Source organism: Zalophus californianus, chromosome 1, assembly GCF_009762305.2.
Source record: "Zalophus californianus isolate mZalCal1 chromosome 1, mZalCal1.pri.v2, whole genome shotgun sequence".
Classification (NCBI taxonomy): Eukaryota; Metazoa; Chordata; class Mammalia; order Carnivora; family Otariidae; genus Zalophus; species Zalophus californianus.
The window spans coordinates 167,612,540-167,640,210 of record NC_045595.1 but is presented as its reverse complement, the minus strand read 5'-3'; the positions used below and the strand labels follow the sequence as shown (position 1 = coordinate 167,640,210).

General features: G+C 41.1%; 2 protein-coding genes across 3 annotated transcripts in view; one reads left to right on the top strand and one right to left on the bottom strand.

Annotated features, from left to right (window-relative positions):
* The window catches only part of NFKBIZ (NFKB inhibitor zeta), a 29,958-nt gene extending 4,935 nt beyond the window's left edge, over positions 1 to 25,023 (top strand). The window contains exons 1-12 of one of the 2 annotated variants that reach the window (XM_027583335.2): positions 13,677 to 14,098; positions 16,496 to 16,635; positions 17,144 to 17,174; positions 17,293 to 17,396; positions 17,495 to 18,279; positions 18,977 to 19,082; positions 19,453 to 19,599; positions 19,790 to 19,853; positions 20,146 to 20,315; positions 21,193 to 21,303; positions 21,432 to 21,599; positions 23,615 to 25,023. In XM_027583335.2, coding sequence (XP_027439136.2) covers positions 13,810 to 14,098; positions 16,496 to 16,635; positions 17,144 to 17,174; positions 17,293 to 17,396; positions 17,495 to 18,279; positions 18,977 to 19,082; positions 19,453 to 19,599; positions 19,790 to 19,853; positions 20,146 to 20,315; positions 21,193 to 21,303; positions 21,432 to 21,599; positions 23,615 to 23,668 — 2,169 coding nt within the window. In that variant the 5' untranslated portion in view covers positions 13,677 to 13,809 and the 3' untranslated portion in view covers positions 23,669 to 25,023. Of the gene's footprint in view, positions 1 to 13,676; positions 14,099 to 16,495; positions 16,636 to 17,143; positions 17,175 to 17,292; positions 17,397 to 17,494; positions 18,280 to 18,976; positions 19,083 to 19,452; positions 19,600 to 19,789; positions 19,854 to 20,145; positions 20,316 to 21,192; positions 21,304 to 21,431; positions 21,600 to 23,614 lie in introns of those variants that run through there. The other variant, XM_027583336.2, reaches the window with a different exon arrangement.
* On the bottom strand, positions 11,336 to 13,792 carry LOC113916650 (translation initiation factor IF-2-like). The gene has a single exon (XM_027583337.2). The coding sequence runs from the start codon at positions 13,550 to 13,552 to the stop codon at positions 13,130 to 13,132; it is 423 nt and encodes a 140-aa protein (XP_027439138.1). The 5' UTR covers positions 13,553 to 13,792; the 3' UTR covers positions 11,336 to 13,129.
* Positions 25,024 to 27,671: the final 2,648 nt, after the last annotated feature.

The following is a 27,671-nucleotide window of genomic DNA, read 5'->3' as shown; positions in this document are numbered from 1 at the left end:
CACGGCTGGGAATAACTCCTGTGAGAATCATTGAGGTAATGCACTTAGATTCCATATGGATCAGATCCTTTTGCAAATGTGCACCCCTTGCTACGGATTCCTATATTTAAAAGAAACCTAAAGAGGCTTGTGGGAGGTTCAAGGATCAGAGCTACAGAGGTGATTCACAGATGTGAATGAAGATGAACTGAACTGAAAACACCTTGAGGATGGGAATTGTGTGACTTCAGGTTTTCACTCTCCTCTTCCTTCCGTCCACCCCCTCCCCTCCCCTCTGCAGTGTAAGCACACGGTCACTCCATGAATGCTGGTTGAACACAGAATGGGGAAAAAAAAATCCAAATAACCCAGAGTGGAAAAAAAATGAATTTTAAATTACTTTTGGATCTGTGAAAAACTATTTTGAAGACTGTAAGAAGTTTCTATTTCATACCTTTGCAAAGGGTAAAGGAGGTGGCTTTAATTAGGGAAGACAAGAGTTGGAAGAAACCAAGAATGATCACTGGGCAAGACTGCTGAATTTATACTTGGCATCTCTAGTAACATGGCAGATGAACTGGAACTATCTGAAGGTGGCAGACATTGACATATCACAGACCTTCCCAGGGCCGCTGCTCTGTGCTGATGCTTCATATCTTTTAAACAGGCAATGAAAACAGTTTTGTTTATCTGTGGCGTTGAACACCATCCAGCATTAAGATAAGAAAGGGTCCTTAGACACAACACTAATGTCAAAATCTAGGGATGGTGCCAGATTGCAGCCAGAACAAAGTGCTTGTAGGAAGGGAAATGTATGGTGATAATAATATTGAGGGACATGCTCCCCCCATCTCGTACCTCACTTATGTTTGTCAACTATCCAGATTTCATCTCCGTTGTTCATTTTGAGAGGCCTCTTTTAAAATGCAAATAGCCTTTGGGAAAGATTTCTGTTTATGTCTTAGTGTGAATTAATTTTGAAATGGCTTCTTGAAGTTTTACCGAAAGGGAAGGGCATGGAGACTGCCCTGATCAGACTGCAGATAAGGGATGAGAGGCAGTGGTAGCTGCACACGGAGTGGAACGTAGAGGTTAAAATCAAACTTGATGCCTCCCGTACTCTCCTTCCCCTGGCTTCCATATCTCTGTTCATGGTGCTACCACTCGATCAGTCTTTCAGGAGTTGGAGTTACTTCTCGCTCTCTCCTATCTTTCTGTGTTCAGTCTATTGCCAGTCCCATAGAGTATATGTCTGAAATATTTCTAAACAATTCCCCACTTTCTATTTCCATAGGCACCACTCTCGTTCCATCCTTTAGGACCAGTCACTACTGTAGACTGTCTTGATCACCTACATTCAGCTGCTGCTTCGTCCTTCCTAAGCATGGCTTTGGTCATGCTTTTTTCCCAGTTCAAAAATCCTGAATGGTTCCCCACGGGTTATGACATGAACTCCATTTTCAGTGGCATCAAGACTCTAGTCAAGCCCAAACTTGACTCCATGATTCCCTTCTATATTCTCTTCAAGTTTGGCTGGTGGTCCAAAGAGGCCAGGATGTTTAACAAACAAGTATTAGTGGAGCTTTGAAAAATGGATAATAATTATAATTATCATCACTGAATGTATACTGTGTGCTGGGAGTGGTGCTAGGCATATCATGTACACTACCTCATTTAACATACATACTAACTGAATGCAGTTAATGTTTCCATTTTATGGATGAGAAAACAGAGTCGTTAGAGAAGTTAATTAAAGCTACATGATTGTTAAGTGAATGGAGCTGGGATTTGAACCCAGGTTTGTTTGACTTCAAAACCCTATGCTTTTAAGCAACGGATGAAGAAAATCACGCAGTAATTCTAGCTTGGATGAAAGTTAGGGACAAGAGGGGCACCTGGGTGGCTCAGTCAGTCAGTTGTCCAACTCTTGATTTCAGATCAGGTTGTGATCTCAGGGTTGTGAGATCGAGCCCTGTGTCGGGCTTCCCACTGTGTGTGGAGCCTGCTTAAGATTCTCTCTCCCTCTGCCCCTTGCCCCCCAAATAGTTAGGGACAAGAATTAGTGTGCTGTTATGATCACTCATAAGGACTGCATGTTGAGTAGTAAATGGAAGTATGATGGGATAGTGCATTAGTTTGCTAGGGCTGCCGTAGCACAATACCACCGACACATATAAACTGGGATATGAGTATCTAAATCAAACTGCTAAAATCACACAAGATAATGTACAATATATGCAAAGTATTTGACACATCCTAGACACTTAATAGGTTTTAGTTCCTTTCCCGCTCCCATAATTATTATAACCACTGAGTAAATCTCCACCTATTTGTGTGTGTATGGTTGGGAGGGAAAGATTACATATTGGACAAAAACCTGTCTAGTTATAACTTGTGTCTCTATAGCATTTTCCCTCCAGAGTATTTTCACATTTATGCAGACTGGTTAGGAAGGAGCCCAAGTGTATTAAAAAAAAAAAATTGTATGGGGCACCTGGCTGGCTCAGTTGGGAGGGCATGAGACTTGATCTCGGGGTTGTGAGTTTGAGCCCTAGAGATTACTTAAAAATAAATAAACTTAAATCATAATGGTGGAATTTGTAAGTCAGAAAACTAAACAATTACTAAAGATGCACTAAATTGGCCATGAGGTTTAGTAAACAGTTTCTCCTTTTTAACATCTTTCCATGTTTCTCTAACAAGCATGCTCACATTTCATCTCTTAACCTCATTCTGGATTTTACAGACTTGTCCTGTTGCCCCGCAGAGTACCCACTTCCCATCAGCCTATATTTTCCTTTACATTTTAAAAGTTCCATTAAATTCTAGCAAACAGGGTCTGGGGGAACCAAAAAAAAAAAAAAGAAAGAAAGAAAAAAGAAAAACAAACAATCTTGCAATAAAGAGTAGAGGATAAATAGAAACCAGTCATCTTTTAGTTTCACTTTAACTCTCAGAATGCCTGACCAGTGATTCTCAACCCTTTACGTCCCATGGCACACCCGAGAGAGATGGTACGCTCCCATTAGTAAGGTGCTCTCTGGCCACTACTATCTTCAAAATGGGGTCATGTGGTTCTTGAAAACATTTCCTCAGTGTTTCTGAATAGTCCTGTAAGGAGGAGTTCCCATCTGTTTGAGAACTATTGCTTCAAATTACTTTACTCCATAATTCTAGTGCCATTTGTATCGCTCATACTACCTGAAAAAGAGGCTAGATTAAACAACAATCTTCACCTGTATGAAATACAAACGATTCAGATTTTTCTTTCATTACGATTCCTTAGAGAAAAGGAGGAGGGCGGACTTGGTTTAAATGCCTATACTACCTATACCTGTATTTCATGAGACACCGTAGCACAACCAGCCGTCCTCCTGGAGAAAATTATAAAGAAAAGTGATAAACGTATGTTTGTATGGACTGTTGGCACCCACATAGGTACAAGGATATAGGTATCTTTAAGTACAGGTGTGGTGAGTAAAAGGAAAAGAGACGTGATAGAAACCAACGACACCACAAAAAACCTGCCATGAAAATTGAAAAAGAAAAAGAAAATAGGTACAGACAGATTATCTGATAAGAGCAACCAGATGGCTGAAATGCCTGGATTTTTAAAGAAAGTCACATTTACTTTCTCAAAAATAAATACTGTTGCAGAGAAGGGATTAGGTGCTCTTGATTTGGGGAAAGCACAACTTAAGGGAAAACACAAACAAACAAAACTAAGTTTTTAGGTTGTGTATTTCAAGATTCTCAAGTATATGTGTCTATGTGTTCATTTATCCAAAGGTATTTGTTAAAGAACAAAATTTTATTTTAAGAAAAGATAAAAAGACAATATTCAGCAATCTATTATCAAATTAAATTCTATGGATCATAAAAATTAATCTACTTATATGTTAACTCAGTAAATATTTACTGAGCACCTACAATGTTCTGGACCTTCTTCCAGAGTACTGAACAAAGACAGTCTATGCCCTCATGGAGCTTACATTCTCCTGGGAAAAGACAGACAACAACCAAATAGCTATATAAATATAATGCCAGGTGGTAATACTGTGCTATGAAGACAAAGCAAGGCAAAGGGAGAGAGCCAGAGGTGCTACTTTAGCTAGAGAGGTCTTGGAAAGCTATGTCCCAAACCCTAGGTGACAGCAAAGCAGTTTGAGAACTGAGAGTTTTTGTCTCCTCTGTTTTTTGAACTCTAAGCAAGCTTCCCCATTCCCATAGATTCAACTCTGACCTGTATAAAGAGTCCAGATTCCTTTTTTTATATAAAGATTTTATTTATTTGACTGGAAGAGAGAGAGCAAGAGAGAACACAAGCAGGGGGAGCAGTGGAGGGAGAGGGAGAAGCAGACTCCCTGCTGAGCAGGGAGCCCTACGCGGGGCTTGATCCCAGGACTCTGGGATCATGACCTGAGCCGAAGGCAGACGCTTAACCATCTGAGTCACCCAGGCGCCCCAAGAGTCCAGATCCCTATCTCCAGCTCTGACCTTTTCTCTGAGTTCTAATTCCATGATGCCAAGTGTATAATCAAGAGGTCTAAAACCAGTCTTGCCATATTCTCCCTTTGCTCCTCCACCCCCACTAAAAGATTATCTTCATTTGTTTTTCTAGAAATCTCTAGAGGACTTAAAGATTTGACTCTTTCACCACCTTTATTCCACTGTAGAAAAGACCTAATAGTTCCTTATCCAAATGCTTCCATCTACCCCATGGGTCCTCAATCTCATTACTGTCACATTTAAGAGCAGCTGGAGGGGCGCCTGGGTGGCACAGTCAGTTAAGTGACTCTTGGTTTTGGCTCATGAGCTCAGGTTGTGATCACAGGGTCGTGAGATTGAGTCTCGTATCTGGCTCCATGCTCAGCATGGAGTCTGCTTGAGATTCTCTCTTTCTCTCCCTTTGCCCCTCCAGCTCATGTGCTCTCAAATAAATAAATCTAAAAAGAAAAAAGAAAAAAAAAAAGAAAAAGCAGCTGGAAGTTTGTTTAGGAAAGCCATGACATCCACGTTTTTCCCTGCTCGACCACAACTGGACCCCATGACCTCCCATATCTTAACTAAAGTCCTATGCCTGGTTTTCAGAACCTCTAAAATCCAGCTACATCAAACCTATTTGTTATGGACTGAATTGTGCCCCCCCCAAATTCATATGTTGAAACCCTAACCCCTAGTACCTTAGAATTTGACTGTATTTGGATACAGGGCTTTTAAAGAGGTAATTAAGTTAAAATGAGACCTTTAGGATGTACTCTCATCCAATCTGACTGGTGTCCCTATTAGAAGAGGAAGAGACACCACAGATGAATGTCGAAATAGAGAAAGCTATACGGTGACGGCACCTGGGTGGCTCAGTTGGTTAAGCATCTTCCTTCGGCTCAGGTCATGATCTCAGGGTCCTGGGATCAAGCCCCATACCAGGCTCACTGCTCAGCAGAGAGTCTGCTTCTCCCTCTCCCTCTGCCACTCCCCCTGCTTGTGCTGTCTCTGTCAGATAAATAAATAAAATCTTAAAAAAAGAAAGAAAAGGCGATACATGGATCTAGTGGGAAAGGCTTCAGGAGAAACCAACCCTGCTGGCATTTTAATCTTCTGGACTTCTGGACTTCCAGCCTCCAGAACTGTGAGAAAATAAATCTTCGTTGTTTAAGCCACCCAGTCAGTATACTGAGGCTCAGAGATTAAGGGACAAGATTGCACAGCTGGTAAGTGCTAGAGCTGAGTCTGTAGGTTTCAAAGCCATGACACTATAATGCCTCTAAGCACTGTTGCTTAAAGTGGGGGTTGGCAAACTTTTTCTGTAATTTGCCCAATAGTAAATATTTTAGATTTTGTGGATTAAGAGACAAAAGGGAAGATATTATGTAGGCACTTATATAACCATTTAAAGTGTAACTACTAAAAAATGCACCATTCAATTAAATGGGTACTAAGTAACAGGTGGTTGGCTACTTACAAGGGATACATGGGCTGGGGGCTTAAGGTGGAGTAGAGGAGACAGACTCCTAGATGGGTAATTTCAACACAGCTTGAGAGCTATGATGGAGGTCTTTGTGGGAATACAGAAAAGGGGTCGTTAAGCCAGACTGAGGGGTGAGAGTGAGGGTGGGGGGGGAAGAGGGTCAGGGAAGGCTCCAGGGGTGGTGGATGGGAGGTGAGGAAGGGGAAAACATTTCACATACAGTGAAAAGCAGAAGTGAAGTCTCAGAGCTGTGGGAAACTCTGTTCAGTTTGGTATTACTGCAGCTAATGAGGAAGGTGAAGCTTGTGAGGAAGGCAGGGCTTGGACACTTGCCATTCTAAGAAGACTGAACTTGATGCTAAAGATGATAGGGAGCGATTGAAGGATCCATAAATAGGGTAGGGGAATTCTTAGATTTGGTCATAGGTAGGGCATGCTCATGGCAGTCTGGGGGTAGATTTTAAGTGGGCAAGGTTGGTGGGTAATCATTTGGCTCAGGTGAGAGATGAATGCCTGTCTTGGACGGTTTAAATAGAAATGGAGAGAAGAGGAAGGTTCCAGAACCAGGTGTCCAACAATTATTAATACAATCTGGAACTTTAGTTTGAATCATATGATATTGCCTACATTCTATCAATAAAATTTTAAAAAATGTTTACTTATCTACTTTAAAAACTGTATTTTCTAAACCAGAAAAAAATTGGTGGCTCATATAGCTAAAGCAATCTTGAGAAAGAAAAACAAAACTGGAGCTTATCACAATCCTAGATTTCAAGATATACTACAAAGCTATAGTTTTGTACTGGCACAAAAACAGACACAAAGATCAATGAAATAGAATAGAGAGCCCAGAAATACACCCAGGCCTATATGGTCAGTTAATCTATGACAAAGGAAGCCAGAGTATGCAATGGGGAAAAGACAGTCTTTCAATAAATGATGTGTATTGGGAAAACTGGACAACTACTGCAAAAGGATGAAATCGGACCACTTGCTTACACCATACAAAAAACTCAAAATGGATTAAAGACCTAAAACCATAAAAATCCTAAAACATAGGTAGTAATCTCTTGGACATAGGCCATAGCAACATACTTATGGATATATCTCCTGTGACAAGGGAAACAGAAGCAAAAATAAACAGTTGGGACTACACCAAAATAAAGAGCTTTCGCACAGCAAAGAAAACCATCAACAAAACAAAAAGGCAACATAGTGAATGGGAGAAGATATTTGCAAATCATATATCCCATAAGGAGTTAATATCCAAAATATATAAAGAAACCTACACAACTCAACACTGAAAACACAAAAAATCCAATTTAAAAAAAAATGGGCAGAGGACCTGAATAGACATTTTTCCAAAGAAGACATACAGATGACTAGGAGACATAAGGAAAGATGCTCAGCCTCATTCATCATCAGGGATATGCACATGAAAATCACAATGAGGTATCTATCACCTTACCCTAGGCAGAATGGCCAGTATCAAAAAGACAAGAAATAACAAGTGTTGGTGGGGATGTAAAGGGAACCCTCCTGTACTGTTGGTGGGAATGTAAATTAGTGCAGCACTGTGGAAAACAGTATGGAGGGTTCCTCAAAATATTAAAATAAGAGTACCATCTGATTCAGTAATTCCACTACTGAATATTTACCTAAAAAATATAAAAACACTAATTCAAAAAGATATACACATTTATTGCAGCATGATTTACAATAGCCAACAAATGGAAGCAGCCCAGGTGTCCATCTATGGGTGAATGGATAAAGACGATGGTGTGTGTGTGTGTGTTTGTGTATTGGAATATTACTCAGCCACCAAAAAGAATGAAATCTTGGCTATTTGCAACAACATTGATAGAACTAGAGGATATTATGCTAAGTGGAATAAATTAGAGAAAGACAAATAGCATATGACTTCACTTATATGTGGAATCTAAAAAACAAAACAAATGAATAAACAACAACAACAAAAAACAGACCCTTAAATACAGAGAACAAACTGGTGGTTGATGGGGTGGGGGAGGGCAGGTAGGGAGATGGGCAAAATAGATGAAGGGAGTTAAGAGGAACAGGCTTCCAGTTATAAAGTAAGGCACAGATGAAAAGTACAGCATGAGGAATACAGTCAATAATATTAAATAATGTATGGTGACAGTGACTATACTTATTGTGGAGAGCATTGTGTAATGTATAGAATTGTTGGATCGATATGTTGTACATCTGAAACTAATGTAACATTGTATGTCAATTATACTTCAGTAGCAAATGTAAAAAAAACAAAAATTAGAAGAGCAGTATTGTTTTACATTTTTGCAAGTCTCTTAATGTCTGGCTTTAGAGAAGATAGATTCTTATATCTGTTTCTGCATTTAATTTGTTGTAATACATTATTTTTGGTTGAAATCTATGAAGAAAATCTGGCCTCATACAGATATGTAATTGGAAAAGGAAGAAATGTTTTAATAGTCTTCAGATAATTGTGGCTATTCTTTAATATTATACCAAATGGTAGTTCAACAAAGGATAAATGCAATATGGAATCTGAAACCATATCAGTGAACTTTTTTGTACTCTTGATACACTAATATCCATTGGTCTCCCCCCCAACTTGAGTGGATCTTTTACCCATGTATGATTTTGTAACATCTTGCATTGTTCATTTGGAAAATATCTGGAAAATATTGAGTTATGTAATTTTTCCAAATAGTACCACACTTCACTATATCATATTAAAAACAAATCACATTTGTTAATAACATATCACCACTGACCTCATCAAAAACATGGGAAGGTATGGGGGCACCTGGCTGGCTCAGTCGGTGGAGCATGCAACTCGATCTCTGGGTTGTAAATTCAAGCTCCACATCGTGTGTAGAAATTACTTAAAAAAATAAAATCTTAAAGGGGTGCCTGGCTGGCTCAGTTGTGTCTGCCTTGGGCTCAGGTCATGATCTCAGGGTCCTGGCATTGAGCCACAGGTCAGGCTCCCTGCTCAGTGGGGAATCTGCTTCTCCCTCTCCCTCTGCCCCAACTCCTGTTCATGCTCTTTCTCTCAAATAAATAAAATCTTAAAAAATAAATAAAATAAAAAAAGATACTGGAAAGATATCAAGGTCAGGGTGTCAGGCAGAAAGTTCCCAAATTAGAATTTTCATTTGAAAGGTTGGATTTTATTATTGACAATAAATACTGTCAGTTTTTTCTTGACGTGACAGGCTTACTTTGTTCATTAAAAAAAAACAAAAACTGACAAACATTCAAGTCAGAATAACCACAATTTGTCAAGTGAGGTAAATTGGTGTTCCATGAAAAATCATGACTAGTTCAACTCACGACTCAAATGGGATTGGAGTAGAACAAATGGCAGTGTTTTATCATTTAATTCATTCAATCTAATGGACCAAGTGCTTTTCCAGACAATCATCATAGAATATTAAAAATATGTATATTTCAAGGGTCAGTATTTAATAAAATTAATAACTGTTACTGTTTCATCTAGGATTTTCTTAAGTGAAACTGGCTTTTTTCTTTTCTTTCCTGCTAGTGGGTGGTGGTGAAGAATACAATGACTACTATATCATTTTGTTGCCACTGACCTGATTTGTTGTAAGGCACCCACAGTTTACCCACCATTGCTTTTGTACCGTCAGTGCAAATGTCAATACAATCAACATTTCCCGGATAAATGATGAGATTCAAGAAGATTATTGTACATTTTGAATGTCTCAGCACCTCTTATGTTTGTTTGCAAGCAGTCATATAAAAGGTCTTTGGTGATTAGCCAGTGCTAATCTGGCTAATCAGCTAATACCTGATGAATACAACCAAAATAGGAAGTCCAGTCTGTAGATCTAGCCATTTCTTTTTCTTTTTTTTTTTTTTAAGATTAATTTATTTATTTATTTGACAGAGAGAGAGCACCAGTAGGCAGAGCGGCAGGCAGAGGGAGAGGGAGAAACAGGCCCCCTGCTGAGCAGGGAGCCCGATTCGGGACTTGATCCCAGGACTCTGGGATCATGACCTGAGCTAAAGGCAGACGCTCAACCGACTGAGCCACCCAGGCGCCCGGATCTATCCATTTCTAAGGCAAAACCTCAGTCCTGCAGACAAGATCAGCTTTCATGTGTGCAGTCGAATCTTAATTTGATGAGTTGCTATATTATTGGAAAGGGCAGGGCCATAATTTCTTTTGCTGTGTTTTCATCTAGAAGGCATTTAGCAAAATAAATTCTCCCAGGCTTTATTAATCTCTAACCTATGATGTTCATTTCTTCAGCCAATGCAGTACAATAACTTACCCCGTAAGATATTTCACTGGCTTTTTTCATCTCCAGTTTGAAAGGCTGTACCAAATAATTTCTGGCTTTTAAAAATTTTATTACATCTACATTAAAAAAATCAGTACCTTTTTTAAAACTTTGAATGATTGACCTCAAAATGGTGTTGCAACTTAACTGGCACTATACGATTCAGAAAACGTTTTATCGTATAAGATACAATAAGGTCAGTTGTTAACATCTATAAAGCCAAGGGAAAGGTAGCCATCATCATATTTTTATTTCTTATTTACAGTTTCTTCAGTTGTTTTGGAGCAGATTTCTCCTTCCATGAGTCAGGGATCTCTCTGATATGTCATTTTCATATTTTTTCGTATCTTTATATGTAGATGGAGTAGCTGAGCCTTGAGGAAATGAGTCTTCTGATCTCCATTTTAAAGCAAAAGATCAGGCTCTAGAGTCAGACAGGTGAGGATTTTAATCTCTTCACCCAGCGATGAGCCAGTGTGACCTTGGGCAAATTCTTAAGGGTTCATTTTTTAAATATAGTTTCTGTTGTCAGGAATCTAGAAGTGGCTTTGGGGGAATTCTGGCTCAAGGTTGTTCCTAAGACTACAGTCAAGATGTTGGTCAGTGCAGACATCTGAAAGCCTGACACGGTAGAGGTCTGCTTTCAGAATGGCTCTCTCACATAGCTGTCCAGTGGGTGCTGGCCATTGGCCTCAGTAGACTTTTCCAGAAAGGCCTCATAACATGGTAACTCTCTCTCTGAGAGTGAATGTTCTATCATATTTGATTAGAACAATGGTAGTGTTATATCATTCAACCTTATAGACCAAAATGAGTTTATATTTCAACATGTAAATAAAGCAAAGTATATTTAGATTTTCTTTTTGTAGTGATGTTAACAAGCATTCTTGACTGTATGCGGGAGGGCTTCTGGGCATTGGGGCTTGTGGTCTTCTCAAACAATATGATTGCTTTGACATTTCATAGAAAACTTTGAAAGTTTATTCTGAAACATTAGTCTTTCACTGACCATATTTATTTATGAGTTCTCCAGAGGCTATGCTTTTGAGCTTGGATTTTCATATACCAAGTGAAACCAGAAATAATTTTGGGGGGAGAATTAATTTTGTAAAAAATATTTGTGCATGAATTTGTTTGAATAGACATTTAAGGCCTTTATTATACATAAAATGTTAGTGGGGAGAAAAAAAATACCCAAATAGATTTTATTGAGAAAGCCCAACATCTCATTTGGAGCATCCTTTAAGTGATTTTGGTTTCTGAAGAACTGCAATTACTGGAGCCTTGTATTTCCTGCAGCTACAAAGGAGTTGTTTCCTTTTTATTCTTTTAAAGTTACCGAAACCCAAAAACTGGGAGAAGGGAAAGACAACAAGAAGTTTTGGGGGCAATACAATACTTTTGAGAAAGAAGTAAATATTTACTTTGGAACTCCCAGCAGGGTCTTCTATTACCTATTAATACTGGGTAACAATTTAAGCACATTGTCTTCCTGTCTCCTTCCTTCCCTCCTGGAACCCTAGTATTTTGCTTCTGCTGATTTGCTTGCGATCTGAAGCTGACATCCCTGTTCACCTGGTCATCCAGCCTCCACTCACATCCTGACCGGTGACCCTCTCATTGCTGCCCACATCCAACAGGTCCAGACCTGTGGATTCTGTCTTAGCAAAGCTGTCCAGCCCCTTCTTTCTGTTTACTTTTCTCTTCCTCATTGCCTCTGTACCAAGGTCAGGTCAGTTCTCTCCTGGACTATTGCAGTGATTCCTAATGGCCTCTGGGCCCCTCAGTCTTACCCCATCAAAGCTGCTTGCAGGTTAATTTTGCCTGTCCCAAATTCTTTCATGTTCACTCAGTGTTTATTAAAGACCCAGCGTCTCAGCCGGCCACTGGAGGTGCTCCACCCAAAGGCACCAAGTGACTTATTACATTTATGTTATCATCTTTCCTTTGACTACCCTAAAAGTAAGCTTTTATCTGACTCTTCCTAATTTTTTTGCCCATGCTGTTCTTCTTCCTCTAAATGATTTTGGTTGAAATCCCACCCATCCTTTAGGGAATGACAGACACCTCCTTTGCAAAGATTTTCCTCATGACCTCTTTTCCTCCACCACTTTTTGTCTTCCTTTTTAGGACATTGTTGGACTTTGTATCCTTCATGATGTTTAATCATAATCGGTTTCTTTTAATATAGCATGTGTGTGCTTACCTTCTCATTTCTACAAGATTATCGTGTACTTGAAAGGAGGGACATATAATCATTCATCTTTTTCTCCTGCAAACTCCTAGCCATGGTTTTAACAAGATTTAGGACTTCAATAAAGAATTGTGTGAATCCATTAAAAAGTACTTAGGAGGGGTGTGTGGGTGGCTCAGTCATTTGGGTGTCTGCCTTCGGCTGGGGTTCCTGGATGGAACCCCCGCTGCGGGCTCCCTGCTCAGCAGGGAGTCTACCTCTCCCTCTCCCTCTGTTCCTCCCCCCACTTGTGCTCTCTCTCCCTTGCTCACTCTCAAATGAATAAAATCTTTAGGAAAACGTACTTAAGATAGGAAAGACTGAAATTCCTGTTTATCAGATAAAATGTAAAATTATGCAGAAAGAAAAAATATGTATGTATCTACATACATACATGTATGTAGAGTCATCATTTTGCTAAGATGGCTTTGTTCCAGTACTGAACTCTACAGGGGTGTAGGGCACTGTTTTTTATTCCCTGGCTGTGCCAAAAAATATTTAGTTGTCAGATTACAACTTGAGGACAGAAAAGTGGCTTCAACATCTTTCTCAGTTTGGGACCCTGCCAAAAGGTACGTTGGCAAAAGCTAAGTTAGAGGACAAAGCCGCTCTGAGGCGCTGGAGAAGACAGGCCCTTTAGGAACTTTCCAGAGACGCCTTAAATGGAGCTGGCGGGAAGCTCGCCGCGCCAGGGCGGGCGGAGGAGTGCGTAACGAACGCGCAGCTTCCAGGACTTCCCACTGCCCGGGAACCAGGCCGACCTGTTCCCATCGCTGCCTTCCCGCCTCCCCGTCTCCCTCTGCTGGCCCAGAGCCCCATGCCGCGCGCCTTCTTCCCCCGCGCCCGGCCGGGCTTCTCCCAGCGGGCGCGCGGGCGGTCGGGGTGGGGGGTCGGGGGCGGGGGTCGCGGTCCCTCGGGAGGCGGGAGGTGGCACTCGGTCGGGGTTTCCAGGTGAAGGGGGAGAAAACAACCGGTCAGTCGGGGCGGAGCCGGGCGGGCGGGGCGAGGGTGGAGGGCACATTGCCTCATCCTGTACATTTTACTGGAAACGGGACGCATCCGGAGGAGGGGCCAGGAGGTGGCCCAGACGCCGCCAATGGCCCGGCGGGGCTCTGGGGAGGCAGGCGAGGCGGCGGTCCCTTCTCCCCGCCCCCGGAGCCCGGTTAAATAGCCGGGCCGCCCCGGGCCGCGCCCGTGCCCGCGCCATCCTCCCGCCGCTCGGTCCGCGAGTCCGCCAGAGCCACAGCCGGAGGGCAGCCGCGCGCAGCGAGCCGGTGGCGCAGGAGTCTGGGTCCCCGAGCGCCCAGCCCGGGAGCATGATCGTGGACAAGCTGCTGGACGACAGCCGCGGCGGAGAGGGGTTGCTGGACAGGGCCGGCGACGGTGGCCTCATGACCAGCCCGTTGAACCTGGCCTATTTCTACGGCGCATCGCCGCCGGCCGCGGCCCCGGGCGCCTGCGACGCCATCTGCTCGTCGTCGGGGCCCTCGGCGCCCGGCTCGCCCGGCTCCGACTCCTCCGACTTCTCCTCCGCCTCGTCCGTGTCCTCCTGCGGGGCTGTGGAGTCCCGGCCGAGAGGCGGCGCGCGCTCGGAGCGGCTGCAAGGTACCCACCCACCGGCCCGGGCGGGGGCAGTCCCAGTACCCCAGCAACCCCTGCACCCGCGTCTCCCCCGTCTCCTGGCGGCCCACACGCCGGGAGGGGAGGGTCCGCGCCGCGCAGGTGCGAAGTTCCTCGCCCAGAAGTTAGGTGGCCTCTGCGACTTACGTAGCGGCGGTATCTCATCACACTGGCCATCATTTAGTAGGCGATTACTGGATGACTTGCTCTGTGCTAGGCGTTTGATATAACTCGATGCCCTTTGACCATCTGTAAAATCCGGGCACCATCCAGTTGGCCTGGTAGCTCAAAGGGTCTCTAAGAGCAGAGCTCTGACTTCTGGGACTGGGGATGAATCACTTTAGATTTTCTCTCTTCTTTTTTCTTTAAAAAAAAAAAAAAGCTTTATTAAGGCATAATTCATATACTTGTGGCGAGTTTTTGGATCTGATGTAGGTTTAACTTTCTTGTGGTCACCAATGAGGTTTGAATACTGTGTTTAAGGTCAACTTATTTTTTCCTAAGTATTTGTGGAAATATTAAATAAAAGGACTTTATGTTAAAGGAAAGAAACTGATACTAACAAGATGTAAGATGAAACTGGACGGAAAACCAGCTCGATTTATGTCTTTAGTTTGTAATGTTTCCGAGTTTCGGGAAGTTCTGTGTTATATATGATTTAGAATGGTTAAACCAAATCTTAAAGAAAGGCATCATGTTTCCTTTCTTCTGCTGTGAATTGGTTAGTTTCTTTTCTTAATAAGCCGAGTTGCATAACTTTTTTTTACTTTTTTTTTTAAATGTTTTATTTATTTATTCATGAGAGTCAGAGAGAGAGAGAGAAGCAGAGGGAGAAGCAGGCTCACCACAGAGCAGGGAGCCCGATGCGGGACTCGATCCCAGGACCCCGGGATCATGACCTGAGCCGAAGGCAGACGCTTAACCATCTGAGCCACCCAGGCGCCCCCGAGTTGCATAACTTGAGGGAAAACAGGATGGCACTGTGGGTAGACTGAAGAACCTCTAGATACTCTCACATATTGGAAAGTCTAATCAGCATGATTTTAAAGAACATTCTCTTTTAGGTGTTCCCTCCTGCTAGCCACTTTTGCTTTAGTTGTTTTTTATTTTAAAGAGTGATTTTTCATTTTCACTTAAAAAATAATTTAAGTCCCTTGATTTTATAAGGTGTTCCCTGCATGTTAAATGTGTAGCAGATGCAAAAAACTGTGTGTGTGTATTAGAAACTTTTCTTTCACATTTGGTCTTCATCTGGCTGAAACTGTTTTGCTGGTTCTTTGGTTTACCACATAGACATAGGGGATTTCTGAAACTGAATTTTTCTCCCTGTGACGTTGAATTAACTGCTGTCATTCCAGAGAAATGCTGTATTAGTTTCTGGCAAGATTTTCCTAAATTTAAACATAAAATCAACTGGTCATTTAATTTACTCCATCATAGAATTGTTTCCTCTCATATGCTTATGATATATCTGTGTATCTTCAAATTAGGCTTTGTTTGTTGTTCCCTCTTCTTTCTTTCTCCCCCACTCTCAACTGAGAGTCTCAATTATTCATTTCCTGACTTTCTGCGTGTTTACTTTGTGTTCAGCTCATCCCAAGAGGTTGTGACATAGTAGTGGTCAGAAGTGGTCAGAAGTAGTGGCTGTAAACATAGACTACATTTTAAAGTGTATTTTAAAATTTAAATTGAAATGAGATTATTTCCTTTCTACTTGGAAAGCCTAGGTGAGCAATTCCAAAAACCATGGGTGAGGGGAAATCATGTGTGTGTATGTCGAAATGTGTTTAAGCTTAGTGAATTTAAGCAGCTTTTTGGCGTAGCTGAACGGAGGGAAATAAGAAACAAATCTAAGACATTGTTGATTGTTAGGCTTTAGCACATTGAGGTCTTTGGAGGAAGTTTGTGTTCTGCTTTCTTAGGTTAGTGGAATTAATAGACTTTAAATTTCTGTGTGGACATAAAGCCTTTGTTTTGAAAAAGCTAAAAATCCATCATTTATTGCTTGTTCCCTCAAGGTTTTTTTAAAAAGTCAAGAATAATTACAGATTTATGAGAGGGTGGCAAAATCTGTGACCGTGTCTTTTGGACGGATAGGGCTGAAAGACAAAGAGGCTTAATTTGGGTTTATCTTTTGGCTCTGGGGGCCCCCCAAACCACAGCTTTATGAGCTTTCTTAGGGTGCCTGGTGAAGAAAAGTATTAGGAAATGAAGAATCCTTAAGTAGGGCTGGGGGCTGACCGTTGACCAGAGTGAGTTGGAAAGGCTTTGCAGTCTGTTGGTTGGGGGCTTCATACATTAGATAGCTATGCTTTTGAGATTATCAAGATTTGTGCCTGTAAAGAGATTTAACTGGGATATGTTTTGTTTTCTTTTGAACAGTTGAACCCCATATGGGGGTTGGAAGGCAGCAGAGAGGACCCTTTCAAGGCGTTCGTGTGAAGAACTCAGTGAAGGAGCTACTGCTGCATATCCGAAGTCATAAACAGAAGGCTTCTGGCCAAGCTGTGGATGATTTTAAGGTGGCACCTAGTTTTTGTTTTGGGTCAGGGCAGGGAGGTTATTCTGTCAGGATATTTATTATTCTCTGCTGACCTAGGTCCAGTAGGTCTTTGTAGACCACATGACAAAGTCATAGGATGGAGGGCATATTGGTCTCTGTCTATTGTATTCCTATCACTTAGCCCGGTACTAGGCACACAAAGGAAACCTCATCAGGGAATGAATAAATGAAGGCAAATTGGAGGCAAGGAATTCATGGGGTTCAATTGAAATGGAAGAGCTTGACTAGAAAGGGAAAACTCAAATGGCCTTACAGATTTTGTCCTGACCTAGTTGAACTAAGATGAAAGTGAACATGGGAAAAGTTGCAAGATAGAATAAGTTAAGATAGAAAATAAATACTGCTAGGATAACTATCAAAGATTTATGGTGAGCTGTAAAGAATGGTAGAGATAAGTCTTTTATTGATGTTCATTAAATAGGAAACCATTTGATATGCATTAAATTGGAAACTTTTTTTCCTTATAGACGCAAAGTGTGAACAGAGAGCAATTCACAGGTAAGAATTCCTTCTATTCATATTATGGGGGCTTTAGAGTAAAATAATGTAGTGTGATTATGGGTAAAATTTAGAAAATAAGGTGATCACAAATTCCGTATTCCTTTCTGGGGTATAGAATTGAAGAACACAGTACCATATAGTGGGAAAAGGAAAGGACCTGATTCGTTGTCTGATGGACCAGCTTGCAAAAGGCCAGCTTTATTACATACCCAGTTTTTGGTAAGTACCTCACTATTTTCCTCTGAATACGCTTTGGAAATCTTTCCTGGAATAGTTTTGAAAGAGCGCATGCAACTTACTTTTTTCTTCTTCTCCAGACACCGCCTCAAACACCAACACCTGCAGAGAGCATGGAAGATGTTCAGCACAGTGAATCCAAACAGGACAGCAGTGCCGATCTGCTTCAGAACATAATCAACATTAAGAATGAGTGCAGCCCGGTTTCCCTAAATACTGTCCAAGTTAGCTGGATGAGCCCTGGGGTGGTCCCGCAGGGCTCCCCCCGAGAACAGTGTCAGGACTTCCACAGAGGGCAGATTTTCTCTCCACCACAGAAGTACCAACCCTTCCAAGTTGGCAGCTCCCCACACCTGATGGATCAGGCGGCCCTGTACCAGTATTCGCCACAGAGCCAGAACTTGCAGCACCCCCCGCCACCACCACAGCACTACACCCACACCCCAGCTCTGGAATACAGTCCTTATTCCAGAACTTCCCAGTCCCCCAGCTATGAACCAAACCTCTTTGATGGCCAAGAACCACAGTTCTGCCCAGATCAAAGTTTTGCATCCTTTCTAAATAGTCAGGAATCTGAGAATATTGCTGTTCCCATTCAGAACTCCCACAACATTCAGCAGCAAAATGAGTCCCAGCTGCAAAACTTCAACATGATGCCTCCCAGTGCCTGTGAGGCCATGGTGGGCCATGATGCAGGCTCTACCCCTTCAAGCACCTCACTGCCGTTCCCGAACATCATCGGAAATCCAGTGAGCACCACACAGTTAGGGAAGTCATTTTTTCAGTGGCAAGTAGAGCAGGAAGAAAGCAAATTGGCAAATATCTCCCAAGACCAGTTTCTTTCAAAGGATGCAGATGGTGACACGTGAGTATCCTTTTCTGTAGCTAATTTGGTAAGTCATACTCGTTAGATGTAGTGGGCACAGAATTTCTCTAGGGTATATCAAGTTAGACCTTAGTAAGTGGCAAATCAGGATGACTGGTGCAGGTAGAAACTGCTGTTCAATGACAGCGAATATTTCAAGAGTTTTCCTTATTTTTTCTGTCTTACCAGGTTACCTGTTCTAAATTAATAAAAATGTCTGTGCCTTCTTTGAGTAGTTGGTTTTGAAAGACCAGCATAGATTGTGTCTATAGAGCAAAAACAGATCATGATTAGTTGGTCAATATCAACTGTGAGTTGACTTGTAGATTGAATCTTAATCTGTCGTGACATCTTTGTGGTCATGGGCAAGTTATTTAACCTCTCTGTGCCTGAGTTTCTTGACACGTAAAATGAAAAGACCTCCCTCTCAGGGTTTTTAGGAATATTAAAAATAATAGATTTAAAGTGATCAGCATGGTGCTTGGCATTCATCTTATTGTTTCTGGTAGCTTAACATATCCTGTTGCAACTCAAATGTGTTATCAACCCATCAGAAGAGACAAATTATTGTCTATAATGTTTCATTTGAGTGCACCAGCATAGCAAGAAAGGGGCTAAAGGAGAATTTTTTTATTTTTAAAAAGATGAAGTTAGTGAAGTCAGAGATAATTCACCTGTTTCTCTCCTTATTTCCCAGGTTCCTCCATATTGCTGTTGCCCAAGGGAGAAGGGCACTTTCCTATGTTCTTGCAAGAAAAATGAATGCGCTTCACATGTTGGATATTAAAGAGCACAACGGACAGGTGAGGATCTTGTCAGAGTGAACTGACAGAGATGTGGAAGGAGGACAATGACCAGTTTCATGTTTATGTGTAGATCGTTTTAGAGCTCCAGACCAAGAGTTTAGTTAATATTAACTTTGAGATGTTGACTCTTTGCCACCGTCAGCCTTGAAGTTATTAATGTTAACTTTGTAGTTATTTGACCAAAGACTAACTGGGTATAATAAAGCCACACCCTAAGCTTATTTTCATTTCCTTGTGTTACTATTGCTTATTAATAGGATTTCTTTTCTCCATGTGGGGTTTTCCCCTCAGTCTTAGTTTGTGTTCATATTCCGTGTCAGGGTAGTGTTACATATGTCAACAAAATCCTTTTTTTCTCTGTCCACAGAGCGCCTTTCAGGTGGCAGTGGCCGCCAATCAGCATCTCATTGTGCAGGATCTGGTGAACCTCGGGGCCCAGGTGAACACCACCGACTGCTGGGGAAGAACCCCTCTGCACGTCTGTGCTGAGAAAGGTCACTCCCAGGTGCTCCAGGTAAGAGTCAGTGAGCTAGCTTCTGCTATCACAGGGCCAAAGAGGTAGGGCTTGGATATTAGAAGTCAGATGCAGGTTGCCTGTTGCAATAATCTATTTTGAGTTGACTTACTCGTTTCTTGGGACTACTAGTAAATAAGTATTTTTGTAACTTGTCTTTTGCTAACGTGTATCTTTTTAAATTTTGCAGGCGATTCAGAAGGGAGCAGTGAAGAGCAATCAGTTTTTGGATCTTGAGGCGACTAACTATGACGGTAAGCAACAGAAATTTTATTGGATGAAAAACCATTTAGAGAGTGGGACCCATCAGTTCCAAGGGTATTAAGTTTTATACCAAGAAGGAAGGGAGGTAATTAAAGCTAAAACAGTCTGTAGATAAAGTAAGCAGTGGCACCAATGGTGTCTCCAATAATATTCAGGTGGCCGTACTGGTTCTTGTGGAGAGCCCGTCTGTAGGTGTGTTAGAGACTGTCCTCAAGGTCTGTCCTTGTGGAGCAACTACATGCCTGATGGAAGCTTGACCACTGCTTTATTACACTCTTTTAGGCCTGACTCCCCTCCACTGTGCGGTTGTGGCCCACAATGCTGTGGTGCACGAACTTCAGAGAAATCAACAGCCCCATTCACCTGAAGTTCAGGAGCTTCTACTGAAGAACAAGAGTCTGGTTGACACCATTAAATGTCTGATTCAGATGGGAGCAGCAGTGGAAGCCAAGGTAAATTCTCAGAAGAGTTTGGAGATGGGATAGGGAAGAAAAGTGTCTTTAGCAAGAGACCTCGTTCCCAAGTATAAACGAAAACTTTTTTTTTCCTCTTTTTAAATTAATGGAGTAGGTAGCAATGCATGGATAATTAAGAAGCTTAGCTTTTAAAATCATCAGCTTTCTTAATTTGCTTTTAATCTGTGCATTGTTATTCAAAAGATCATTGAGCTGTGAAATAAACTAGTCTTTGTTTGGAAGGAAGAGAAAATCCTTGAAATTGATACTGTGATTCTGGTTTCTATTTTCATATACTAATAATAAGAGTAGTGCTTTTTTGTAAGGGTTGTCCCATCATTGTAGGATCTGCACTTAAGCTGTTTTTTAAGCTGGAAAATATTTTATTCTCTTTAAATTTGAGGTTTATTTACTGAGTATCTCGTATGTACAAGGCACTGAGTTGGGAGCTCTGGGGGAAGAATGCTTAAATGGTAAGCTACTGCCCAGACCTTGGCAAGCAGAAGAGGTGAGAGATGCAGCCAATCGTGTCTACAGGGTGGCCGCCAAGTCTGGAAACGCAGGCGAATACATAGTAAATGTTGTATTGTCTTGTATTACAGTACACGGTAAAATAGTATCGTCTATGTTTCTACATTTTGTGGCCACCCTGTGTATAAGAGCAGACTGTGATAGGAGGTGTATAGGAAATTGATGGGGAATTTAGGAGGAATAAGACAGTTCATTTAGTCTGGGTTGAAGGAAGACTTTGTGGAGATGAGCGCATTCACACTGAGTCTCCAAGAGTGAGTCAGACATTTGTGAGCCTGGGTGAAAAGCATATCCAAAAGTGGTGTCTGGATGTTCATTGTTTTCCTCTCTTGCTTTTGTTAAGGATCGTAAAAGTGGTCGCACAGCCTTGCATTTGGCAGCGGAAGAAGCAAATCTGGAACTCATTCGCCTTTTTTTGGAGCTGCCCAGTTGCCTGTCTTTTGTGAATGCAAAGGTACTTCTAGAAAGCTTCGGTAACTGCATTAGACTCGGAATGACCTTTATTATAACTTCTTAAGGCTTTTGAGCTGCTTTCATGGAAATCTCCCTTTTTGAGAGGTGCCATTTTATCTCTGTCTGTAGGCTTACAATGGAAACACTGCCCTCCATGTTGCTGCCAGCCTTCAGTATCGGGTGACACAGTTGGATGCAGTTCGACTGTTGATGAGGAAGGGAGCAGACCCAAGTACTCGGAACTTGGAGAATGAACAGCCAGTGCATTTGGTTCCTGATGGTCCTGTGGGAGAACAGGTGAGGGCTACAGAAGGGAGAGGAGGCTGTGTAGGGCCGAGACCAGCAGGTGCTCTTGAGGTGGGCTCTCTCACTGTCTGGGTCTCATAACGTCTGTGTAGCAACCATGGAGGCAATTGCTTTATTTCTAAAGGAAGAGTAAGAAATTTGAGGGTTATCCATGGACCCAAAATGGTTGAAGATCCGACAGTCTTTTTTTCCATAACACAAAGTTGGGTTTAGAGTAAAGTCAGAATGGTTTGAGGTTTGAAAGCTGATGCAAGAGGAGGCACCAAGGTTCCTGCAGACATCGAGGAAAGAGACCCTTGGGTTTACAAGTGATGGGTCTTCAAATTGTGGGTGTAATCTGAGTCCGTCTCTGTAGTGTTCAGGATAGTCCCAGGGACATAGTGAATGCTCAGTAAACATTCCCTGTTCCACTTGTTTCTATTCACTAACTGAGACTAAATAGGAAATGGAAGGTTGGTTATGTAATTTAGAACCCAGAAAGACTTGAAACAAAGTTATGCTTTACTCATCATATGGTTATATATTACCTTTGGAGATTGAATAGTTTCTCATGGTTCAACTTTTCTTGATAACAAGAACTGAATCTTTTCAGAACATAAGATATTTTTTGATGGAAGTCTTTCTCTGAGGTAAATGAGGGTGATTGTGGCTATGGCAGGTCATTGCAAACTTTGATAATCACAGAATATATGAAACGCAATGTAGCCTTTTCTTTGATTCACAGCCCTCAGTATGACCATAATGTTACAGGAACCCCTATACATAGAGCTCTTTGTAACTTAAGGTGAATCTCTCGATAATTTGTAAAGAGTTCTCATGTTACAAAACTTTGCAGTGTAAAGGCTCAGCTGAGAAAATGGAGCCTGAGAGGTTGCACAGATAGCAATCATCATCAAATCGTAAATGGCAGAGGCCTAAGCCCAGTGTTTGCTTTGCCCTCAGTCTTTGTGGTGTGCAGTCATACAGCGGTGTTCTCAGGGGTTACGGAGTACGGAGAGCCGCTTGACTCTTCGCTCTTCTCTTGTTACTACTCTCCTTTCTGCTTTTGTGTTTTTGTGTCTGTGTGTTGCGGGGAGGGTTTTTTCCTTTGCTTCTGTGGTCAGACTCTGGTCATTGTGTCTCCCCTCCTAGCAGCTATCAGTGGTATACGCTGCCCTAATCTTCTTTCTTCTGATTTGTTGCTTTTAATCTGCTGTGGGCCAGGAGAAAGATAATAGTATAAAATGAATTGCTAGATCCTGAATGAACCGAGGAGCTCTCTTGTGACTCATACATTTATGCACAGATGCTTTACTGATTTATTTTTAAAGATTTTATTTATTTACTTAGTGCGCGAGTGCACACACACATGAGTGAGCAGGGGGAGGGGCAGGAGGAGAGGGAGAGAGAGAGAGAATCCCAAGTCCGATGCGGGGCTCGATCTCACGACCCTGAGATCATGACCTGAGCTGAAATCAAGAGTCAGGTGCTCACCCGACTGAGCCGCTTGGGCGCCCCTGTGTGCAGATGCTTTAATTGGACATCCTGAAAGCTGTTCTTACTTGAAGAGTGTTAAAGATTAACTTGTGTGTGTATGAAGTGGGCTCTGGGGTCTTGTTAGTTGGACCCAACTTCAGAATAGGTGAGGTACTGTAATATACCATAATTACTGCCTTACATTCAGTGTTCTCACAAATAGCAAGAGTAGAGATTAAGAAAGCGTTATATAGGTCTTATTTAAGCTCTTGGAGGTTTTCAACTGTAGATAATTTTTAATGGAGATGCTTTACTTTCTTGCACTCCAGAATCATTATAGGAGATCTGTAATAAGCTTGAAAGGAGTTATAGTAGTATTTTTTAAGTTACCTTAAAATCTTGAAATGTATTGTTGCATACTTCTTCATATATTTACTTACAAGTCGACAGGAGTGTGTACAGTATATAAAAAAGGAATGAAACTCTGAAGGAAATATGGTACTTTGATCATAAAAAGTAAACCTCACAAATCCTATTTATTCTTCTTCCAGATCCGACGTATCCTGAAGGGAAAGTCCATTCAGCAGAGAGCTCCACCATATTAGCTCCATTGACTTGGAGCCTGGTCGGCAACACTCACTGTCAGTTAGGCAGTCCTAATGTATCTGTACATAGACCATTTGCCCCATATTGGCAAATGTAAGTTGTTTCTATGAAACAAACATATTTAGTTCACTATTATATAGTGGGTTATATTAAAGACAAAGAAGAAAAATATCTAATTCCTCTTGGCAGATTTTAATATTTCATACCCAGGTATCTGGGGTCTACACATCTGAATTTAATCTTGAATGGTAAAATCGACTTCAATTAACAGTAGCTTTTGGGTAGGGCAAGGCTTTGATCTGTGGTATAAGGCATTGCTCTTGTAGCCATTGTCATTTTAAAAGCAGGTAAACTATAAACATTTTTTAAAGAAAAATGAAAGCATGTGAAAGGAAAAAATAAATCTGGATGTAGTCTTGAGGCTTCATTTGGCCCAGTGAAGTACCTGATCATTGTTATTGGTGTTGGAAAGTGTCTAGGCATTGGACTAGATGAAATGTACCAGGGTTAAAATTTGATTTTTGCAAATTGTATATAGTTGTTGTTTTTGTCTTTTAAAGTATTTGTACATATTTGGTCATTGACATGGCCACATTTGAAATGTAAATTGATAAAATAGAAAAGAACAAGTGAATTGTCACTATTTAAGAAAATGATACACGTTCAGAAGCGTTGTATAATCACGCATCTACCATCTCTGTAGATGGAGCAGATGGAGAGTTGTTCCCTTAGTAGCTGACAGAGCTCTGTTTGAATTGTAAATATGCTTTTACTCATGCATGGAGATGAGACACACTATTTGTAAGGAATTGCATGCTCTTAAAGAGAACACCTCTTTGTGGCTCACTTTCTAGAATTTATAATATACTTGTTGGAATTTTGTTTTACCTTTATAGGAACATTAAAAAGTCAATACTGAAACATGTGTTACTGGTTTTCTATTGTCAGAGGATGAGAACACACCATGATGTTTTATATTACCATTCAGGAAAAAAAAATGCCTTATTTTTTTTAGTAACTTTGATTCTATTAATATTATTTTGCTTATCTCTGGCATACCCCAAGGAATGTAGTTGGCTTTGATTGCACACTAATTCACTGTAATAAATTTGATTCATTAAAAACCTTTTTTTTTTTTTTTAAATGAGAAGTCCCACAGGCAGCTGACTGATGAATCGTCTTTGTAGCTAAATCCTTTTAAAAAACTTGACCTTTGGATTGATCACACTGTTTACCCCAGTATGTCTTGTGGACAAAAGCTAGTTATAGTTATTTGGTATCTGTAAATACAGCTGTGATGTGAACTCATGGAAAAACTCATGCATGGTTTTAAATAAACATTAATTCAATAATACTTTTCATTTTAAGGATGTGCATTTCTTTTCCTCGTCCCTTATTTATATTTCCCTAGGTTGAAAAAGTGCTATTCATTACTAATCTTAATACCTTTAAATTAGTTAATATATTTTAATTTGGATTTTTTTTGAGAACATGATTCCTAAAGATATATAAAGTTTAACATAATAAAATTCTTTGCCAAATTCATGGAAGTTTATTAGGTTCTGAGAATATAATGAAGCCTTAATAGATGCTGTGGATCATTTAGAAGTGTATGTGCCACAAAAGCTTTGTGTTTGTGACTTTATTTTTCATACTTTATTTTGTGGCAACAGTGAGCATAGGAAAAACAGTTTGGAGATTACCAGGATCATCCTGAGAGATGTCAGCCTGGGAAGAGCAGTAAACGGGGTCCTTCTCATTCCCAACATGCCATTTTGATGTGTGAGAACAAACATATGAACGTCTGTCAGCGTCAGTCAGTTGCTCCACATACATTCTATTCTTATAACTTCTTTTGAGAATTTGGTAGAAGCTAGGACTTCTTTCCCTGGAAAAATGTACCTATGCATATATATGCAAATTCTGCATACAGTATCTTTCATTGCATTGCAATGCAACCTGATAACCAGAACAGTAGAAATGATATACCCCCGTGAAACATCGGTGTACAGTGAACCTTTTTTCAAGTGAGCTTGAATCCCAACTTCTGTCATAATTGACCCAGTGCTTAGCAAGCATATGATTTGTATGTGTATGCAAAGCTATATAATGGACAAAGGCAAAGGCCTATTTCTTAAGATGTATATGTTGGAAACAAGGCATGCACTTTATTAGTTAACATAAAAAAGGGGAAGAAGCATAGAGATTCAGAAGAGGAATATCTTACCTGAAAGAGAACTAGGGAGACTTCAAGGTAGGGCATTTGAGCTGCATCTTCAGAAGAGCTGATTTGGATATTCATAGAGGGGGAGGAGGGGTTGGTGAAAGGGACAGAAACAGAAAATGATGTGAACCAAGACAATAGTATTTTGGGGGAACCACCGGTGATTCAGTGTAGTTTCATTAGTATCTGGATGGCCAATTAGTTTCATCTTAGGTTCTACCCTTAACTGGTAGCATTTTCATGAGTGGCAGGTCAAGAACCATCCTCAAGCAGCCTAGGGGCTTGGCAGGAGAGGGTGCTGTGATTGATTAGCAGTATCTGCTGCAGAGGTATGCAGGGTGGCTCTTGAAGGGGTATTGTTTTAAAGAATGAGCCTCACAGCAACCAAGACTATATGCTCACTAGTGCAATCTCAGTTGCTGCTACAGTGCCTGGCCCAGAGAAGAAGCTCATAAAATGATTGGTTAAATGAGTGAATGAATATATGCCAATGCTGGCTGGGATCACTGATTCTGGGCAGAAGTAATGTTTCGAGCCGGAGTTACATTAGTAAGCAATAATGAACTCATAACTGTCATAGTTTTGAACTTGACTCAACCATATAATCTAATAACCTAATGGTTAATGAAAATGGGCAGAGTTATTATGTATTTTTATTTATTTATTAAAAAGATTTTAAAAATTTATTTTAGAGAGAGAGAGTGAGTGAGCAGGGAGAGGGGCAGAGGAAGAGATAGACTCCTGAAGCAGACTCCCCACTGAGTGTGGAGCTGGACCTTGGGACCCTGAGATCATGACCTGAGCCAAAGCCAAGTGTCAGCTGCTCAACTGACTGAGCCACCCAGGTGCCCCTATTTATTTGTTTTTAAAAATTTATTAATTTTTTTAAAAGAGAGAGTGAGCAGTGAGGGTGGCAGGGAAGGGGCAGAGGGAAAGGGAGAGAGAATTTCAAGCAGACTCCACACTGAGTGTGGAGCCCGATGCAAGGGCTCGATCCCACGACCCCCAGACCACAACCTGAACGGAAATCAAGAGTTAGATGCTTAACCCATTGAGCCACCCAGGTGGCTAGTTGTACTCTTTTTAAAATCAGGTGGTTCCTTTTGCAGAAGACTAACTCTAGGACTGTAGTTTGATATTTCACTAAGGAATCCCTTCAAGTGTCAGAGACCAAATCTTCCTGTTCTATTTGTTAATCAAATCAGTAACATTTATCCTTTCTGTGTTTTTACTTAATCAGGAGAGGAGAATTTCCTCAAACTCCCCTAACCTTTAATAAATAACAACTTCTTGAACTCAGTACCGCTGACATCCATTTCCTGATAACATCTGTTCTGTACTGAATGTAATCTTAGGGAGAAATCAGCTTCAGCCACTGGCTAAGTTCTTTTTTTTTTTTAAATTTTTTTATTGTTATGTTAATCACCATATATTACATAATTTGTTTTGGTGTAGTGTTCCATGATTCATTGTTTGTTCATAACACCCAGTGCTCCATGCAGAATGTGCCCTCTTTAATACCCATCACCAGGCTAACCCATCCCCCTACCCTCCTCCCCTCTAGAACCCTCAGTTTGTTTTTCAGAGTCCATCATCTCTCCTGGTTCGTCTCCCCCTCTGACTTACTCCCCTTCATTCTTCCTCTCCTGCTATCTTCTTCTTTTTCTTTTTTCTTAAAATATGTTGCGTTATTTGTTTCAGATCTGTGATTCAACAGTCTTACACAATTCACAGCGCTCACCGTAGCACATAACTTCCCCAATGTCTATCACCCAGCC

What these genes read in the sequence shown, in the direction of transcription:
- LOC113916650 (XM_027583337.2), bottom strand. Translation starts at nt 13,552, where the DNA reads ATGCGTCCCGTTTCCAGTAAAATGTACAGGATGAGGCAATGTGCCCTC.